The sequence below is a fragment of the Zophobas morio genome, unplaced genomic scaffold (assembly GCF_036711695.1).
Source record: "Zophobas morio isolate AGI-343-1 ecotype UQ-CSIRO unplaced genomic scaffold, CSIRO_AGI_Zmor_V1 ptg000016l, whole genome shotgun sequence".
Classification (NCBI taxonomy): Eukaryota; Metazoa; Arthropoda; class Insecta; order Coleoptera; family Tenebrionidae; genus Zophobas; species Zophobas morio.
In genome coordinates this window covers 6584047-6605216 of record NW_026972121.1, presented here as the reverse complement: position 1 = coordinate 6605216, position 21170 = coordinate 6584047, and the positions used below count along the sequence as shown (strand labels likewise).

Below are 21170 nucleotides of genomic sequence, written 5' to 3'. Positions count from 1 at the left end.
GTAATGGCCCAACGATGTCCATGTGTACATGTTCGAATCGGCATTCTGTAAGTTCAAAATGTTTTAGGGGTGTTCTAGTGTGCCTACTCACCTTTGACCGCTGGCAAGGAAGGCATTCGCGCGCCCATTTTTTTATGTTGCGTTCCATGTATGGCCACACGAAACTTTTATGTACCGCCTTGAATGTGGCTTTGCCGCCTGGGTGTGATTTGGAATGTACCATGTCAAATACCCTTTTTCGTAAGTGGAGGGGTATGTAGGGGCGAATTCTCCCTGTGGCCGTGTCGCACCAGATCGCCGTATCCGAATTCATGGGTGTGAGATTCTGTAGCTTCAAACTGGTACTGGAGTTCAGCAGGTTTCTCAACTCCAGGTCTTGTTCTTGGGCGGAGGCGAGTTCGTCTGGGTCGATCACCGCTGCCGTGTGAACTTCGCTGATTCGGGATAATGTGTCCGCCACCATGTTGTTTTCGCCCGGTATGTGTTCTATCTCCGTAGTGAACTGACTGATGAAGTCGAGTTGGCGTAGCTGCCTCGGGGAAGCTTTCTCTGAGTTCTGTTTGAACACGTAAATCAAAGGCTTGTGGTCCGTTCTAACCGTGAAGACTCTCGCTTCTACCATGTAGCGAAAGAATTTGATGGCTTCGTATATCGCGAGCAGTTCGCGGTCGTACGTGCTGTACCTTCGTTGGGTGTTGGTCAACTTTTTTGAGAAAAATCCCAGGGGTTGCCAGTCGCCTTTAACCTCCTGCTCCAACACAGCCCCCATGGCTGTATCCGAAGCATCGGTGGTCAATCTTAATGAGGCGTTCTCGGAAGGGTGTGCTAGCAGCGCAGCATTGGACAACTCGCTCTTGCACTGGCTGAATGCTTCTTCCGCCTCGTTGGTCCAGCTGATTGGCGTCTTGTCATTTTTTTTCGAATTTCGCAGATACACATGTAGAGGTGCTTGGATAGATGCGGCATTTTTGACGAAGCGACGATAAAAGTTGATCATGCCGAGAAACTTTCGCAAGTCCTTCACAGTTTGCGGCTTAGGAAAATCACTTATCGCCGTCACTTTCGCGGTTGCTGGACGGGTCCCGTGAGTCGAAATGCTATATCCTAGGTACTCCACTTCACTTGCCCCGAACACGCACTTTGCTGCATTAACCACGATTTGGTGTTGCTTCAGTCTTTCAAACAGCGTTTTTAAATGTCGCACGTGCTCCTCTGGGTTCGCGGAAAAAACTAAAATATCGTCTATATATGCGAAACAAAAGTCTAAATCGTTGAGCACATTATTGAGGTGTCTTTGAAAAGTTTGCGCGGCATTGCGTAGGCCAAAAGTCATCACTGTGAACTCAAATAAACCGAATGGCGTACACACTGCAGTTTTTGGGATGTCCTCGTCGGCCACTCGAATTTGGTGGTAAGCACGTACCAAATCTATCGTGGAGAACACCGTTTTTCCCTCTAGTCTGGCCGAGAAGTCCTGGATGTGTGGTATGGGGTATCTGTCTGGGATTGTTACCCCGTTCAGCCTCCGATAATCCCCACAAGGACGCCATTCCCCAGGATTCTTCTTCTGTACGAGGTGCAGTGGGCTGGCCCATGGACTGCTGGAGGGGCGACACCACCCTTGCTCCAACATGTACTGGATCTCAGCTTTGGCGGCCTTGAGTTTCTCCGGTGGTAGTCTGCGTGGTGTTTCAGCTACAGGAGGGCCTGTTGTGTATATGTGGTGCACTACGGAGCTGGATATTTGACTTCCCGGACGTGGTGCTTTCGTCAATTCCGGGTATTCCGCCAGCAGGTTGTGGTAGCTGGAGGTTTTTGCCACCGTCGTAATGCGTGGTACGGAGCAGGCCAATACGAAACCAGGGGAAGAGAGATGTGTCAAGGGGTCTACCAGCTTCCGGTTTCTCAGGTCCGGTAGGAGGTGGTAGTACTCGAGAAAATCGGCCCCTATTATTGGTTTCTCGACGTCCGCGAGGATGAAAACCCATTTAAAAGTTCTGCGTAGCTTCAAGTCAACCACCATGAATTTCTGGCCGAACGTGCGGATGGGTGTGTTGTTCGCTGCAAATAGGGCGGGTGTATCTTGTGTCTGTGACTGAGCCTTACCTGAAAACGTTTTCGGCAGGACTGAGACCTCTGCTCCGGTATCAACTAGGTACCTGATACCGGATTTGGGATCCGTGACGAAGAGACGATGATGGCGCGCGTCGTCGTGTACCGCCTCGATACCCGACGGCGCCTCTAGTTTTCCGGCTGTACAAACGTGCAGGGTTTGAAACACTTTCGGGCGTTTACACCGAACTTCGCGTGGTAATAACAAACGCCATTTTGATCCGTGCGTTGCCTGCTGTGTGTCCTTGACCGATTTCGACGGTCATTTTGCCGTGCTTGTGGACTGCGCCCTCTCGTGTTGCTTAGATGAGTTACGGCTACCGATAAGGCCGCCATCTGTTTCTGGAGGTCTGCAATTACCGTAATGAGGTTAGTTTCCTGCGTTGGTACGATGGTGTTCTGCCGCGTCGTGTCGCTGGTGGCGCCTATCGCGTTGATACTGGAAGCCATAGCGTTGCTTCTGTGTATTTCCGCCAATTTGTCCGCGATTTCTGCCATCTTTTCCAGCGGTACTCCCTCGCTCGCAGACAGCACGAGTTGGACATGTGGTGGAAGTCGCTGTAGCCAGAGCGTTTTTATGACTTCGCTATTCATCTGCTGCCCCGCGAGTGCCTTCATTTCGCGGAATAACTGGGATGGTTGTCGGTCCCCTAGCTCATCTCGTTTATCAGCTTTCGTAGCTGCTTCTCCTGTGAGTCGGTGTAGGCGGCTATCAGTTTCTTCTTAATTGTGTCGTACCTCTCTTTGTCTGGTGGGTTCGCTACGATGTCTGTGACTGGCTGGAGTGTGCTCTAGCTTCCGGATGGCTTCTTGCTGTTTTTCGAGTTGCTGTTGCAGTTCTTCGGCAGTCGGCATGTTCGTACCCGTAGTTCTTCGATCACGTCGGGATGTTCGTACCCGTAGTTCAACTACAAAAATGATAACACGGCCCAAGGTTGTATGTGTATGTCCACGTGGAGGTCTTGAAGAGGAGAGGACGTCTGCACACGGTGAGTGGTCGGAGAAGAAGAGGAGTCTGTTTTACGTTTCCACCGTGGCGTTTACTGGTTGCATACTTCCAGGCGGCCACACAAGTAAGACGATAAAACCCACTAGACTGTAAAGACATCCAGAAGCTAGTCACAACTTGTTAACAAAAGAGTGAAATTTGAATAAGTGAATTATTAACACATAGTTTACATAAACAATCTCATGACTGTCAAATTGCCTTAAAACCAGGAACAACAATTAATCTTAACATGAACTGTGAATTTACAAACAATAAACAAAAATTAACACCACGTGTTTACATCTGCGAAATTTTACATTTCAATATACATTAATAGTCAATTACGCTAGAGGAGGGGAGGGGGAGTGTGGCAACGGTTTAGCATATTCTTTGTTGGTTTTCGTGGATGTGTTGGTCCCTTGGTATTTCTTTTGAACGGGGGTACAATTAAGTGTGTAAAAGATAAGAAAGAAAATTGGAGAGAACAGATGAGACATAAAAAAACATAAAGAATCCAGAACTAGTAAAGAAATTAATTAAAGAACAAAAGGAAAAAACGTGGATGCAGAGAATTTGAGGAAAGGAAAAACCCAAAGAAATAACATCTTAGACAAGAACAAACGAGTTATAACAAAGCCCAAAGGGTATCCAGATTCTTTCAAACTACTACTTCAAAAACAAGACACAAGGGATGCCGGAGATTTTTTTCAAACTATTTCAAGAACAAAACAAAAAGCGTTCCCGAGATTCTTTCAAATTACTTCAAAAAACACACACAAAAGGAGTCTCCGAGATTCTTTCAAATTACAAACTCCAAATATAAAACATACGGAATCCCTGTTATTTTTTCAAACTATCTGGTTCACAAGAATTCAAGGGATTTGCGAAATTCCTTCAAATGACGTGCTTCCAACAAAATCAGAAGCTTAGAGAATATGACAAAATCCGGCATCCCAGATTCTCACTGGAAATATCTGAAAAGAGAATTCAAAGGAATTTGGAAGAACACGAAAGAATCCGAGAGAATTCGAAAATTATCTCAGTGAATATAAGAGAATCCGGCTAAATCCCGAGAGGATAAGAGAATCCAAAGAATCCGAGAGAATCCAAGAGAATATAAAAGAATCCGGATGAGTCCGAAAGAATGTGGGAAAATCCGGGAGAATGCAAGAGAATTCAATATAATTTGAAACAATCCGTATGAATGCGAATGAATCCGAAAGAATTCGTGAAAATCTAACAAAACCCGGAAAAATTCGAGTGAATCAAAGAGAATCCGAAAGGATAATGCGAACGAATTCAACAGAATTTGAAATAATACGCAAAGAATCCGAAAGAATACGAGGAAATACGATATTCTAGAAAATTCGAAAGAATAGGTACAAGAGACCAACAGTGGATTCACGAGATTCTTTCAAACTACATTCTTCAAAAAAAAACATAAGTATAGTCTCCGAGATTATTTCAAATTACTTTAAATATACAACAAAAGAATTCAAGGGGTCCCCTAAATTGTTTCAAACAATTAAAAAACTAACAGTATTCCCATGATTCTTTCAAACTACTTCAAAAACAAACAAAAGAAGTTCCCGATATTCTTTCAAACTACCTGCTTCACAAAAATTCAAGGGATTTGCGAAATTCCTTCAAATTGCGTACTTCTAACAAACTTAGAAGCTTAGAGAATATGACAAAATCCGACATCCCAGATTCTCACTAGAAATATCCTAGTGAGAATCTGAAAACAACTGGAGATAATTTGAGACTTAAATAACACGCAAAGAATCCGAATGAAAACGAGAGAATCCGAAGAAATTTGTGATGCGAGAAAACTAAAGAATCCGGAGGATATGAGAGAAACCGTCCAAATTTAGAAAGGATCGGAGAGAATCCGAAAGAATTCGTGTGAATCAAACAATTAGAAAATAATCTGAAAAAATCCGAGTTCCGAGAGATTTCGAAAGAATACGAAGAGAAATCGAAAAAAAAAATTAAGAGAATTCGACAAATTTCGAGAGTATCGGATAGAATTCAGAAGAATCCTTAAGAATCTGCGAATATACAAGAGAATTCAAAGGAATTTGGAAGAATACGAAAGAATCCGAGAGTTATATCAGTAAGACAATCCGGCTAAATCCCGGGAGGATAAGAGACAGTCCCAAAGAATCTTAAAGAATCCGAGAGAATCCAAGAGAACATAAAAGAATCCGGATGAGTCTGAAAGAATCCGAGAAAATCCGGGAGAACGCAAAAGAATTCAATAGAATTTGAAACAATCCGTATGAATGCGAATGAATCCGAAACAATTCGTGAAAATCCAACAAAACCTGGAAAAATTCGAATGAATCAAAGAGAATCCGAAAAGATAATGTGAAAGAATTCAACAGAATCTGAAATAATACGCAAAGAATCCGATAGAATCCGAGGAAATACGAGATTCTAGAGAATTCGAAAGAGTACAAGAGACCAACAGTGGATTCACGAGATTCTTTCGAACTACATTCTTCAAAAAAAAACATAAGAGGTCTTCGAGATTATTTCAAATTACTTTAAATATACAACAAAAGAATTCAAGGTGTCCACTAAATTGTTTCAAACTATTACAAAAACAAACGTTATTCCCATGATTCTTTCAAATTACTTCAAAAACCAGACACGACAAGGGGTCCTCAAGAGTCTTTCAAATTAAATACATCAAATATAAGACATAAGGGGTCGCCGATATTCTTTCAAACTACTTCAAAAACACAACAAAAGAAGTTCCCGATATTCTTTCAAACTACCCGCTTCACAAAAATTCAAGGGATTTGCGAAATTCCTTCAAATTGCGTACTTCTAACAAACTTAGAAGCTTAGAGAATATGACAACATCCGACATCCCAGATTCTCACTAGAAATATCCCAGTGAGAATCTGAAAACAATTGGAGATAATTTGAGACTTAAATAATACGCAAAGAATCCGAATGAAAACGAGAGAATCCGAAGAAATTTGTGATGCGAGAATACTAAAGAATCCGGAGGATATGAAAGAAACCGTCCAAATTTAGAAAGGATCGGAGAGAATCCGAAAGAATTCGTGTGAATCAAACAATTAGAAAGTAATCTGAAAAAATCCGAGTTCCGAGAGATTTCGAAAGAATACGAAGAGAAACCGAAAAAAAATTTAAGAGAATTCGACAAATTTAGAGAGTATCGGATAGAATTCAGAAGAATCCTTAAGAATCTGCGGATATACAAGGAAATTCAAAGGAATTTGGAAGAATACGAAAGAATCCAAGAGTTATATCAGTGAATATAAGACAATCCGGCTAAATCCCGAGAGGATAAGAGACAGTGCCAACGAATCTTAAAGAATCCGAGGGAATCCAAGAGAACATAAAAGAATCAGGATGAGTTCGAAAGATTCCGAGAAAATTCGGGAGAACGCAAGAGAACAATAGAATTTGAAACAATCCGTATGAATGCGAATGAATCCGAAAGAATTCGTGAAAATCTAACAAAACCCGGAAAAATTCGAGTGAATCAAAGAGAATCCGAAAAGATAATGTGAAAGAATTCAACAGAATCTGAAATAATACGCAAAAAATCCGATAGAATCCGAGGAAATACGAGATTCTAGAGAATTCGAAAGAGGACAAGAGACCAACAGTGGATTCACGAGATTCTAACTACATTCTTCAAAAAAAAAAAAACATAAGAGGTCTCCGAGATTATTTCAAATTACTTTAAATACAGGACAAAAGAATTCAAGGGGGTCCCCTAAATTCTTTCAAACTATTTCAAAAACCAGACGCAAGGGGTCCTCGAGATTCTTTCAAATTAAATACTTCAAATATAAAACATAAGGGGTCCCCGATATTCTTTCAAACTACCTGCTTCACAAAAACTCAAGGGATTTGCGAAATTCCTTCAAATTGCGTACTTCTAACAAAATTAGAAGCTTAGAGAGAATATGACAAAATCCGACATCCCAGATTCTCACTAGAAATATCCCAGTGAGAATCTGAAAACAATTGGATATAATTTGAGACTTAAATAATACGCAAAGAATCCGAATGAAAACGAGAGAATCCGAAAAAAATTGTGATGCGAGAATACTAATGAATCCGAGAGGACATGAGAGAAACCGTCCAAATTTAGAAAGGATCGGAAAGAATCCGAAAGAATTCGTGTGAATCAAACAATTAGAAAAAAATCCGAGTTCCGAGAGATTTCGAAAGAATACGAAGAGAAACCGAAAAAAATTTAAGAGAATTCGACAAATCTCGAGAGTATCGGATAGAATTCAGAAGAATCCTTAAGAATCTGCGAATATACAAGAGAATTCAAAGGAATTTGGAAGAATACGAAAGAATCCAAGAGTTATATCAGTGAATATAAGACAATCCGGCTAAATCCCGAGAGGATAAGAGACAGTGCCAAAGAATCTTAAAGAATCCGAGGGAATCCAAGAGAACATAAAAGAATCAGGATGAGTCCGAAAGATTCCGAGAAAATTCGGGAGAACGCAAGAGAATTCAATAGAATTTGAAACAATCCGTATGAATGCGAATGAATCCGAAAGAATTCGTGAAAATCTAACAAAACCTGGAAAAATTCGAGTGAATCAAAGAGAATCCGAAAAGATAATGTGAAGGAATTCAACAGAATCTGAAATAATACGCAAAAAATCCGATAGAATCCGAGGAAATACGAGATTCTAGAGAATTCGAAAGAGGACAAGAGACCAAGAGTGGATTCACGAGATTCTTTCAAACTACATTCTTTATAAAAACATAAGAGGTCTCCGAGATTATTTCAAATTACTTTAAATATACAACAAAAGAATTCAAGGTGTCCACTAAATTGTTTCAAACTATTACAAAAACAAACGTTATTCCTATGATTCTTTCAAATTACTTCAAAAACCAGACACGACAAGGGGTCCTCAAGAGTCTTTCAAATTAAATACTTCAAATATAAGGGGTCCCCGATATTCTTTCAAACTACTTCAAAAACACAACAAAAGAAGTTCCCGATATTCTTTCAAACTACCCGCTTCACAAAAATTCAAGGGATTTGCGAAATTCTTTCAAATTGCGTACTTCTAACAAACTTAGAAGCTTAGAGAATATGACAAAATCCGACATCCCAGATTCTCACTAGAAATATCCCAGTGAGAATCTGAAAACAATTGGAGATAATTTGAGACTTAAATAATACGCAAAGAATCCGAATGAAAACGAGAGAATCCGAAGAAATTTGTGATGAGAGAATACTAAAGAATCCGGAGGATATGAGACAAACCGTCCAAATTTAGAAAGGATCGGAGAGAATCCGAAAGAATTCGTGTGAATCAAACAATTAGAAAGTAATCTGAAAAAATCCGAGTTCCCAGAGATTTCGAAAGAATACGAAGAGAAACCGAAAAAAAAATTAAGAGAATTCGACAAATTTCGAGAGTATCGGATAGAATTCAGAAGAATCCTTAAGAATCTGCGAATATACAAGAGAATTCAAAGGAATTTGGAAGAATACGAAAGAATCCAAGAGTTATATCAGTGAATATAAGACAATCCGGCTAAATCCCGAGAGGATAAGAGACAGTGCCAAAGAATCTTAAAGAATCCGAGGGAATCCAAGAGAACATAAAAGAACCCGGATGAGTCTGAAATAATCCGAGAAAATCCGGGAGAACGCAAAAGAATTCAATAGAATTTGAAACAATCCGTATGAATGCGAATGAATCCGAAAGAATTCGTGAAAATCTAACAAAACCCGGAAAAATTCGAGTGAATCAAAGAGAATCCGAAAAGATAATGTGAAAGAATTCAACAGAATCTGAAATAATACGCAAAAAATCCGATAGAATCCGAGGAATTACGAGATTCTAGAGAATTCGAAAGAGGACAAGAGACCAAGAGTGGATTCACGAGATTCTTTCAAACTACATTCTTCATAAAAACATAAGAGGTCTCCGAGATTATTTCAAATTACTTTAAATATACAACAAAAGAATTCAAGGTGTCCACTAAATTGTTTCAAACTATTACAAAAACAAACGTTATTCCTATGATTCTTTCAAATTACTTCAAAAACCAGACACGACAAGGGGTCCTCAAGAGTCTTTCAAATTAAATACTTCAAATATAAGGGGTCCCCGATATTCTTTCAAACTACTTCAAAAACACAACAAAAGAAGTTCCCGATATTCTTTCAAACTACCTGCTTCACAAAAATTCAAGGGAATTGCGAAATTCCTTCAAATTGCGTACTTCTAACAAACTTAGAAGCTTAGAGAATATGACAAAATCCGACATCCCAGATTCTCACTAGAAATATCCCAGTGAGAATCTGAAAACAATTGGAGATAATTTGAGATTTAAATAATACGCAAAGAATCCGAATGAAAACGAGAGAATCCGAAGAAATTTGTGATGCGAGAATACTAAAGAATCCGGAGGATATGAGAGAAACCATCCAAATTTAGAAAGGATCGGAGAGAATCCGAAAGAATTCGTGTGAATCAAACAATCAAAGAAACTAATCTGAAAAATTCCGAGTTCCAAGAGATTTCGAAAGAATACGAAGAGAAACCGAAAAAAAATTTAAGAGAATTCGACAAATCTCGAGAGTATCGGATAGTATTCAGAAGAATCCTTAAGAATCTGCGAATATACAAGGGAATTCAAAGGAATTTGGAAGAATACGAAAGAATCCAAGAGTTATATCAGTGAATATAAGACAATCCGGCTAAATCCCGAGAGGATAAGAGACAGTGCCAAAGAATCTTAAAGAATCCGAGAGAATCCAAGAGAACATAAAAGAATCCGGATGAGTCTGAAAGAATCCGAGAAAATCCGGGAGAACGCAAAAGAATTCAATAGAATTTGAAACAATCCGTATGAATGCGAATGAATCCGAAACAATTCGTGAAAATCTAACAAAACCTGGAAAAATTCGAGTGAATCAAAGAGAATCCGAAAAGATAATGTGAAAGAATTCAACAGAATCTGAAATAATACGCAAAAAATCCGATAGAATCCGAGGAAATACGAGATTCTAGAGAATTCGAAAGAGGACAAGAGACCAACAGTGGATTCACGAGATTCTTTCAAACTACATTCTTCATAAAAACATAAGAGGTCTCCGAGATTATTTCAAATTACTTTAAATATACAACAAAAGAATTCAAGGTGTCCACTAAATTGTTTCAAACTATTACAAAAACAAACGGTATTCCCATGATTCTTTGAAATTACTTCAAAAACCAGACACGACAAGGGGTCCTCAAGATTCTTTCAAATTAAATACTTCAAATATAAGACATAAGGGGTCCCCGATATTCTTCCAAACTACTTCAAAAACACAACAAAAGAAGTTCCCGATATTCTTTCAAACTACTTGCTTCACAAAAATTCAAGGGATTTGCGAAATTCCTTCAAATTGCGTACTTCTAACAAACTTAGAAGCTTAGAGAATATGACAAAATCCGACATCCCAGATTCTCACTAGAAATATCCCAGTGAGAATCTGAAAACAATTGGAGATAATTTGAGACTTAAATAATACGCAAAGAATCCGAATGAAAACGAGAGAATCCGAAGAAATTTGTGATGCGAGAATACTAAAGAATCCGGAGGATATGAGAGAAACCGTCCAAATTTAGAAAGGATAGGAGAGAATCCGAAAGAATTCGTGTGAATCAAACAATTAGAAAGTAATCTGAAAAAATCCGAGTTCCGAGAGATTTCGAAAGAATACGAAGAGAAACCGAAAAAAATTTAAGAGAATTCGACAAATCTCGAGAGTATCGGATAGAATTCAGAAGAATCCTTAAGAATCTGCGAATATACAAGAGAATTCAAAGGAATTTGGAAGAATACGAAAGAATCCAAGAGTTATATCAGTGAATATAAGACAATCCGGCTAAATCCCGAGAGGATAAGAGACAGTGCCAAAGAATCTTAAAGAATCCGAGGGAATCCAAGAGAACATAAAAGAATCAGGATGAGTCCGAAAGATTCCGAGAAAATTCGGGAGAACGCAAGAGAATTCAATAGAATTTGAAACAATCCGTATGAATGCGAATGAATCCGAAAGAATTCGTGAAAATCTAACAAAACCCGGAAAAATTCGAGTGAATCCGAAAAGATAATGCGAAAGAATTCAACAGAATCTGAAATAATACACAAAGAATCCGATAGAATACGAGAGAATCCGAGGAAATATGAGATTCTAGAGAATTCGAAAGAATACAAGAAACCAAGAGTGGATTCACGAGATTCTTTCAAACTACATTCTTCAAAAAAAAAAACAACAGGTTTCCGAGATTATTTCAAACTAATTTAAATACACAACAAAAGAATTCAAGGGGTCCGCGAAATTCTTTGAAATTACGTACTTTCAACAAAATCAGAATCTTAGAGAATATGAAAGAATCAGAGCGAATCCGACAGAATCTGGAAATATCCTAGTGAGAATCTGAAAACAATTGGAGAGAATTTGAGACTTACATAATACGCAAAGAATCCGAATGAAAACGAGAGAATCCGAAGAAATTTGTGATGCGAAAATACTAATAATCGGAGAGGATATGAGAGAAACCGTCCAAATTTAGAGACGATCGGAGAAAATCAGAGAGTATACAACAGAATCCGCAAGAATCCGAGTGAATCAAACAATTCGAAAGAATTCAACAGAATCCCAAATAATACACAAAACCGAATCTGAAAAAATCCGAGTTCCGGGAGATTCCGAAAGAATACGAAGAGAATCCGAAAAAAATATACCTAAGAGAATTCGACAAATTTAGAGAGGATAGAATTCGCAGGAATCCTTCAGAATCTGCGAATATACAAGAGAATTCAAGGGAATTTGGAAGAATCCGAAAGAATTCGATAAAATCTGACAGAAACCGAAGTAATACGCAAAAAATCAGAGCGAACCCGAAACTTATCTCAGTGAATTTAAGAGAATCCGTCTAATCCCGAGAGGATACGAGAGAATCCAAGAGAATATAAAAGAATCCGGATGAGCCTGAAAGAATCCGAGAAATTCCAACAGAATCTGGAAGTATCCGAGTGAATCATAGAAAATCTGAAAACAATTGGAGAGAAATCGACACAATCTTAAATAATACACAAAGAACCCGAAAGAATATAAGAGAATCCAAAAGAATACAAGAGAATGCGAGAAAATGCTACAAAATTACAAGAGTATAAAAGTGAATTCGGAGGAATCCTGAAAAATACGGGAGAATATGGAAGAATTCGAGAAAATCCGACAGAATCTGGAAGTATACAAGTGAATCAGGGAGAATCCGAAAGCAATTGGAGAGAATTCGATACAATCCTAAATAATACACAAAGGATCCGAAAGAATACAAGAGAATCTGAAAAGATCCTAGATCTGAGAGTATCTGAAAGAATACTAAAAGAATCAGCATACAATCTCAAAGAATATAAGAGAATCCGAAAGAATATAGAGGAACATGAGTAAATCCTACCAAATTACAAGAGGATAAGAGAGAATTCGAAGGAAGCCTGAAGAATACGAGAAAATATGGAAGAATTCAAGAAAATTTGAGAGAATCTGGAAGTATTCAAGTGAATCAGGGAGAATCCGCAAACAATTGGAAGGAATCGATAGAATTCATAATAATAATACACAAAGAATCCGAAAAAAACTTAGATTCGAGGGAATAAAAAAAGAATCCCAAAATAATTCTACAGAATACAAGAGAATATGTAGAATCCGAGACAATATGACGGAATCCTGACGAACCTGAATATGCAAAGAATCCGAACGAAAACGAGAGAATCCGAAGAAATTTGTAATCAGAGAATACGAAAGAATCCGTGAGGACACGGTAGAAACCGTCCAAATTTAGAGACGATCGGAGAGAATCCGAGAGTATGCAACAGAATCCGCAAGAATCCGTGTGAATCAAACAATTCGTAAGAATTCAACAGAATCCGAAATAATACACAAAATAGAATTTGAAAAAATCCGAGTTCCGGGACATTCCGAAAGAATACGAAGGAAATCCGAAAAAAATTATACCTAAGTGAATTCGACAAATTTCAAGAGGATCGGAGAGATTTCGGAAGAATCCTTCAGAATCTGCGAATATACAAGAGAATTCAAGGGAATTTGGAAGAATCCGAAAGAATTCGAGAAAATCTGACAGAAACCGAATTAATACGCAAAAAATCAGAAAGAATCCGAGGAAATCCGAAAATTATCTCAGTGAATATAAGAGAATCCGTCTAATCCCGAGAGGATACGAGAGAATCCAAGAGAATATAAAAGAATCCGGTTAAGTCTGAAAGAATCCGAGTAAATCCGGCAGAATCTGGGAGTATCCGAATGAATCAGGGAAAATCTGAAAACAAGTGGAGAGAAATCGACACAATCCTAAATAATATACAAAGAACCCGAAAGAATATAAGAGAATCCAAAAGAATACAAGAGAATGTGAGAAAATGCTACCAAATTACAAGAGGATTAAAGATAATTCGGAAGAATCCTGAAGAATACGGGAGAATATGGAAGAATTCGAGAAAATCCGAGAGAATCTGGAAGAATCCGAAAGCAACTGGAGAGAATCGATAGAATTCTAAATAATACGCAAAGAATCCGAAACAAATCTTAGATTCGACAGAATCCGAAAGAATACTAAAAGAATCCCAAAATAATACTAAAGGATACAAGGGAATTCGAAGAAATGCAAGAGAATATGCGAGAATCCGATAGAATATGACGGAATCCTGATGGACCTGAAAGAGTCCGAAAGAACCCGAGAAAATCTGTTAGAATTTTAAATTACATGCAAAGGATACGAGAGAATCCAAAAATTCCAAATTCAAGAGAATTGATAGAATACAAGAAACCGGCCAAATTCAGACAGGATCAGGGAGACTACGGCAGAAACGGAAAGAATACGATATACTACGACAGATTCCAAGAAAATCCGGAAGAAACCGGGTGCATTAGAGAGAATCCTAAAATAATTCGAATGAAGTCGCCAGAATCTGAAATAATACACGAAGAATCCGAAAGAATACGAGATACGATAGATTTCGAAAAAACACGAAGAGAATCCGAGACAATACGAGAGGAACAGGTCAAACACAGATAGGATCAGAGAGAATCCGTAAGAATCCTTAAAAATCCGGGGGAATGCAAGAGAATTCAAGAGAATTTCAAAAAATCCGAATGAATGCGAATGAATAGAATACGAAAGAATCCGATGACCAATAGTGGATTGACGTGATTCTTCAAAAAAAACATAAGAGGTCTTCGAGATTATTTCAAATAACTACTTCAAAAGAATTCAAGGGGTTTGCGAAATTCTTTCAAATTACGTACTCCCAACAAAATCAGAATCTTAGAGAGTGTGAAAGAATTCGAAAAAATCCGATAGAATCTGGAAATATGCCAGTCACAATCTGAAATCAATTAAAGAGAATTTGAGATTTAAATAATATCCAAAGACTCAAACAATTCTAAAATAATTCGAAAGGATTCGGCAGAATCCGAAACAATACACAAAGAATCCGCAAAAATAAGAGTTCCGGGAAATTCCGAAAGAAAACGAAGAGAATCCGAAATAAAAAGAGAATTCGACAAATTTCGAGATGAAATCTATTATTACCATTATTATAGGATCGGATAGAATTCGGAAGAATCCTTAAGAATCTGTCAATATACAAGAGAAGTCAAGGAAATTTGGGAGAATCCGGATGAATCAAAAAGAATTCGAGAAAATCTGACAAAAAGCGAAATTTAATATACAAATAATTCGAAAGAACCAGAGAAAATCCGACAGAATCCAAAAATTATCTCAGTGAATATAAGAGAATCCGGCTAAATCCCGAGAGGATAATAGACAGTCCCAAAAAATCTTAAAGAATCCAAGAGAATATAACAGAATCCGGATGAGTCTGAAAGAATCCAAGAAAATCCGACAGAATCTAGAAGTATCCGAGTGAATAAGGGAGAATCCGAAAACAATTGGAAATAATTCTTATACAATCCTAAATAATACACAAATAATCCGAAAGAATACAAGAGAATCTGAAAAGATCCTAGATCTGAGAGAATCTGAAAGAATACTAAAAAATCCGGAAACAATCTCAAAGAATATAAGAGAGTCCGAAAGAATATAGAGGAACATGAGTAAATCCTACTAAATTACAAGAGGATAAGAGAGAATTCGGAAGAACCTGAAGAATACGAGAGAATATGGAAGAATTCAAGAAAATTTGAGGGAATCTGGAAGTATACAAGTGAATCAGGGAGAATCCGAAAACAATTGGAAGGAATCGATAGAATTCATAATAATAATACTACACAAAGAATCCGAAAAAAACTTAGATTCGAGGGAATAAGAAGAGAATCCCAAAATAATTCTACAGAATACAAGAGAATATGTGACAATCCAAGACAATATGACGGAATCCTGACGAACCTGAATATGCAAAGAATCCGAACGAAAACGAGAGAATCCGAAGAAATTTGTAATCAGAGAATACGAAAGAATCCGAGAGGATACGGGAGAAACCGTCCAAATTTAGAGACGATCGGGGAGAATCGGGGAGTATGCAACAGAATCGGCAAGAATCCGAGCGAATCAAACAATTCGTAAGAATTCAACAGAATCCGAAATAATACACAAAATAGAATTTGAAAAAATCCGAGTTCCGGGAGATTTCGAAAGAATACGAAGAAAATCCGAAAAAAATTATACCTAAGAAAATTCGACGAATTTCGAGAGGATCGGGTAGAATCCGGAAAAATCCTTCATAATGTTTAATAATATTATTAATAATAATAATAATGATAATGTTTATTGACATCCAGCAGACCATTGGTCCAAATAGGACATAATATAATATAATGTATATAATCTGCGAATATACAAGAGAATTCAAGGGAATTTGGAAGAATCCGAAAGAATTCGAGAAAGTCTGACAGAAACCGAATTAATACGCAAAAAATCAGAAAGAATCCGAGGAAATCCGAAAATTATCTCAGTGAATATAAGAGAATCCGTCTAATCCCGAGAGGATACGAGAGAATCCAAGAGAATATAAAAGAATCCGAATGAGTCTGAAAGAATCCGAGAAAATCCCACAGAATCTTTAAGTATCCGAGTGAATCAGGGAAAATCTGAAAACAATTGGAGAGAAATCGACACAATCCTAAATAATACACAAAGAACCCGAAAGAAAATAAGAGAATCCAAAAGAATACAAGAGAATGTGAGAAAATGCTACCAAATTACAAGAGGATAAAAGAGAATTCGGAGGAATCCTGAAGAATACGGGAGAATATGGAAGAATTCGAGAAAATCCGAGAGAATCTGGAAGAATCCGAAAGCAATTGGAGAGAATCGATAGAATTCTAAATAATACGCAAAGAATTCGAAACAAATCTTAGATTCGACAGAATCCGAAAGAATACAAAAAGAATCCCAAAATAATTCTAAAGAATACAAGGGAATTCGAAGGAATGCAAGAGAATATGCGAGAATCCGATGGAAATTGACGGAATCCTGATGGACCTGAAAGAGTCCGAAAGAACCCGAGAAAATCTGTTAGGATTTTAAATAACATGCAAAGGATACGAGAGAATCCAAAAATTACAAATTCAAGAGAATCCGATAGAATACAAAAAACCGGCCAAATTCAGACAGGATCAGGGAGACTATGGGAGAAACGGAAAGAATGGGATATACTACGATAGATTCCAAGAAAATCTGGAAGAAACCGGGTCCATCAGAGAGAATCCTAAAATAATTCGAATGAAGTCGGGAGAATCTGAAATAATACACGAAGAATCCGAAAGAATACGAGATACGAGAGATTTCGAAAAAACACGAAGAGAATCCGAGACAATACGAGAGGAACAGGTCAAACACAGATAGGATCAGAGAATGAATAGAATATGAAAGAATACGAAAGAATCCGATGACCAATAGTGGATTCACGAGATTCTTTCAAACTACATTCTTCAAAAAATACATAAGAGGTCTCCGAGATTATTTCAAATTACTGCTTCAAAAGAATTCAAGGCAAGAATCCGGATAAAGTTGAAAGAATCCGAAAAAAACCGATATAATCTAGAAATATCCCAGTGAGAATCAGAAATCAATTAGAGAAAATTTGAGATTTAAATAATACGGAAAGACTCCGAACTAAAACGAGAGAATCCAAAGAAATTTGTGATCCGAGAATACGAAAGAATCCGAGAAGATACGAGAGAAACCGTCCAAATTTAGAGACGATCGGAAAGAATCAAACAACTCGAAAATAATTCGAAAGAATTCGGCAGAATCCGAAATAATCCGAGTTCCAGGAGATTCCGAAAGAAAACTACAAGAATCCGAAAAAAAAAGAGAATTCGAGAAAACAGAAACCGAAATTTAATTCGAAAGAATCAGAGGAAGACAGAAACCGAAAATTATCTCAGTGTATTAAGAGATTCCGGCTAAATCCCGAGAGGATAAGAGACAGTCCCAGAGGATCTTAAAGAATCCGAGAGAATACGAGAGAATCCAAGAGAATATAAAAGAATCCGGATGAGTTTGAAAGAATCCAAGAAAATCTGTTAGAATCTCAAATACTTAATATGCAAAGAATCCGAAAGAATACAAGAAACTATAAGAGAATCGACCAAATTCCGGGAGGATCGGGGAAAATCCGGAAGAATACGAAAGAATCCGAGAGGATGATAGAGAAACCGGCCAAATTCAGACAGAATCGGGGAGAATACGGAAGAAACGGAAAGAATGCGAGATACTAAGAGAGAATCTAGCAGAATCCGATACAATTCGAAACAGTCCAAGAAAATCCGAGAGAATGCGAGAGAAACAGATCAAATTCAGATAGGACCGGAGAGAATCCTTTAGAATCCTTAAAAATCCGGGAGAATGCAAGAGAATTTTAAACAATCCGATGAATGCGAATGGAGATCCGAAATCAAACTACTTCAAAAACTAAACAAAAAGCATTACCAAGATTTTTTCAAACTACTTCAAAAACCAGACACAATATTGTTTCAAATTAAATACTTAAAATATAAAATGCTTCAAAAACACAACAAAAAAGGTTCTCGAAATATGTAGCGACTTTCAAAACCATCTACTTCAAAACAGAGGGTGTGTTTAAATTCACATCATTCAAATACGGATTTTTCTCAGCGCGAAATTTTAATTCAAACTGGGACGTGAAAATTATTCTTTGAAAAACACCCTGTACAACTGCAAGGAAAGTCCCCTTTCACAATACTTCGTTACTAATTTCCGTACATCATTATTCATTGCAATAAAATACAGGTCAGTGTTCAGTGGGTTTACTACACCAGTGGTTTTGTTTTTATAGCATCAAATGCGATTCCAGCGACCATCAAACAAACCAACCACACTTAAAATTAGGCACCTTTTTTCTCCACTAGTTCAGATACTCTCATCAAACCGACATTAATGTCGCAATGTGTACATCTACAAAAGTAAAAGTAACTTTTGATTTCGCCAAGCCACGTTCTTAAATAATCTCTACAGCAAGTGTCGTTCATTGTTGAGAGTCGCTTTGTATACCTATTTCGCCACCGCATATTAATAAAATGTATTGTTTACCAACAATAAACTAACAAAACTGCTTACATTTATTATATAGTTGCGAATAAATTAAATTGCTTTTGATAATTGTGTTTGCTTAACTGCTTATGTTTGCAACCACAAATTATTTTTGAATTATCATCTCCGTATTTTAATAAATGTTTCCTGATTTATATCTGTTCGCGATGGAAATGAAACTTGTCATGGTAATGGGTACATGTTTCACAACCATGGTTGCGCAACCAATATAGTAACAAATACTTTAAAGTGATGAGTGTCAAAATGCGAAATAAATCGATGAATCGTTACATAATTTTTACTACGGATTCAAATGAGAAGGGACTAAGTAGGTCATTTTGGCTCGAAACAACAATAAATTTTATTTAAGAAAATTTTGTTACGGTAGTAAGAAGTCAAAAATATCAAGTTTTTGTAAATATGGTTATGCAAGCCCTGTAAACACCTATTAATATGTTTGTAAAGCCGCATGTGTTATTTGTTATTTCACAATGTTAACATCTTGAGTGACTGAAGTAACAAATTATTGTAATACTTTTTGTTATTGGTGGTGGCATGTTTAGTCTGAAATTAGAAACAAAGCAGTTACAACAGCCACACAGTTGTATTATTAGTGTTAGAACCAGGTAAGTTTTGAACAATTTTTGTGCCCTATTTTATTATTTTTTAAGAATTTGAAATGACGGCTCTGGACCGAGTGTCAACCAAGCTTGCCGAAACGTTGCCACACGCTCCAAAAACCACCCCAACACAACCCACTACTCAATTTTTCTGGAAAACTTATAAAACACCCCTTATTTGGATCAACGTCATCGGCATATTTTTAATCCACCTGACCGCTTTAATCGGATTCATCACATTCCCCTATTTATATCACAAGAAAACCTTCGTTTGGTGTAAACTCACCACCCTTATTTACGTTTTTTACTCTTGGTAAATTTCAGGTTTCTTTGTTGGTTGGGCCGGAGGTTTTGGGGTCACAGCCGGAGCTCACAGACTCTGGAGCCACAAATCGTACAAAGCCAAACTCCCTCTGAGGATAATACTAATCCTAACTTATGCAACAGCGGGACAAGTGGGTATTTTTTTTGTGAACCATGGACAATTTTTTTTGTGGTATTTTAGAACAGATTACGTGAATGGGTAAGGGACCACCGAGGCCACCACAAATTCAGTGAAACCGACGCTGACCCACATAACGCCAACAGAGGGTTCTTTTTTGCTCACGTGGGGTGGTTAATGATGAAAAAGCACCCTGAAGTTTTAAAAAAAGGGAAACAGATTGACTGTAGTGACTTGTTCGAAGATTCCGTTGTAGTATTTTTTGAAAAGTGAGTAGGTAAAGTACGAAAAACACAAAATAGTTGTTCGTGTTTTAGGTACTTCTGGCCTTTGAAGCTGTTCTTTTGCTTTATTTTTCCAACTGCAGTGCCGTATTTAGTGTGGAATGAGAGTCTTTATTGGTCTGTCATGAGCACGATCGCTAGATATGTGTCTGGGTTAAATTTCACGTGGCTGGTTAACTCTGCAGCTCATATGTTTGGCAACAAACCGTATAATAGGTAGGCGGAAATAAAACACGACAAAAGGGCCAGCATCTGCGTTGAACATTCTACCTTAATATAATTATTTTAGAAAAATTCAACCAGCAGAGAATTTACTGGTATCCTTGTTGGCGATGGGGGAAGGGTGGCACAATTACCACCACACGTTCCCGTGGGACTATAAGGCGGCCGAACTGGGAAACTATCGCGTAAATGGGACAACTCTCCTCCTGGACGCATTCGCCAAAATTGGGTGGGCCTACGACCTAAAAAGCCCATCCAGAGAATTAGTACAAAAGGTCATATTAAATAATGGTGATGGTAGCCATAGATAAGTTCCTATAAAAAAAAGACAACAAATTTTGTTTAGCTAGAACTTATTTTTGTTATTCATGTTAATCAGTTTTTTACCTTATTTAGATAATAAATAAAAAGTAGTTTATATTCACGTACTTGCACGACGTGCATACTAAAAACAGCGTTAGTTTATCAAAGTTATAATTGGCAAAAAACTTATCACTCAGTTTGTTTTCTAAAATGTTGTTCAAGTCATTTGTATACAAAACCTGCTTTATTAATTTTTATACACAAAAGGCACTACATTGTATGCAAAAAAAAACCTTTGCATACCCAAATGTACATAATTTCGTAAAAAAATTTAAGAATTGCAAATACTATACAATAAAAAATGATTAAAGCCGCTTTTTTTTGTTGTTTAGGTACTTATTTACATTATTAAAGTATTCAGGGGCCATCGAATAATGAACTCAAAATTAAAATTGTGTGGAAATTATGTGTCTGGCTTTTAAAAAGTTGGGCTACCTTGAACCGTTTCATTTCATTGTGATGAAAAACAACGTGACCTTCTCTAAGCAAAGGGTAAGTATAAGTTTGAAATTACAA

The 21170-nt window shown here is 37.4% G+C and overlaps 2 protein-coding genes across 2 annotated transcripts in view; both read left to right on the top strand.

Annotated features, from left to right (window-relative positions):
* Positions 1 to 21170, top strand: part of LOC135129687 (uncharacterized) — a 284314-nt gene that overhangs the window by 3121 nt on the left and 260023 nt on the right. The window lies entirely within an intron of this gene.
* Positions 2756 to 20602, top strand: LOC135129685 (acyl-CoA Delta-9 desaturase-like). Its single transcript, XM_064056927.1, has 5 exons — positions 2756 to 3101; positions 19668 to 19798; positions 19849 to 20054; positions 20103 to 20285; positions 20359 to 20602. Exons 1-5 carry the CDS (start codon positions 2915 to 2917, stop codon positions 20600 to 20602), a joined length of 951 nt encoding a protein of 316 aa, XP_063912997.1. The 5' UTR covers positions 2756 to 2914.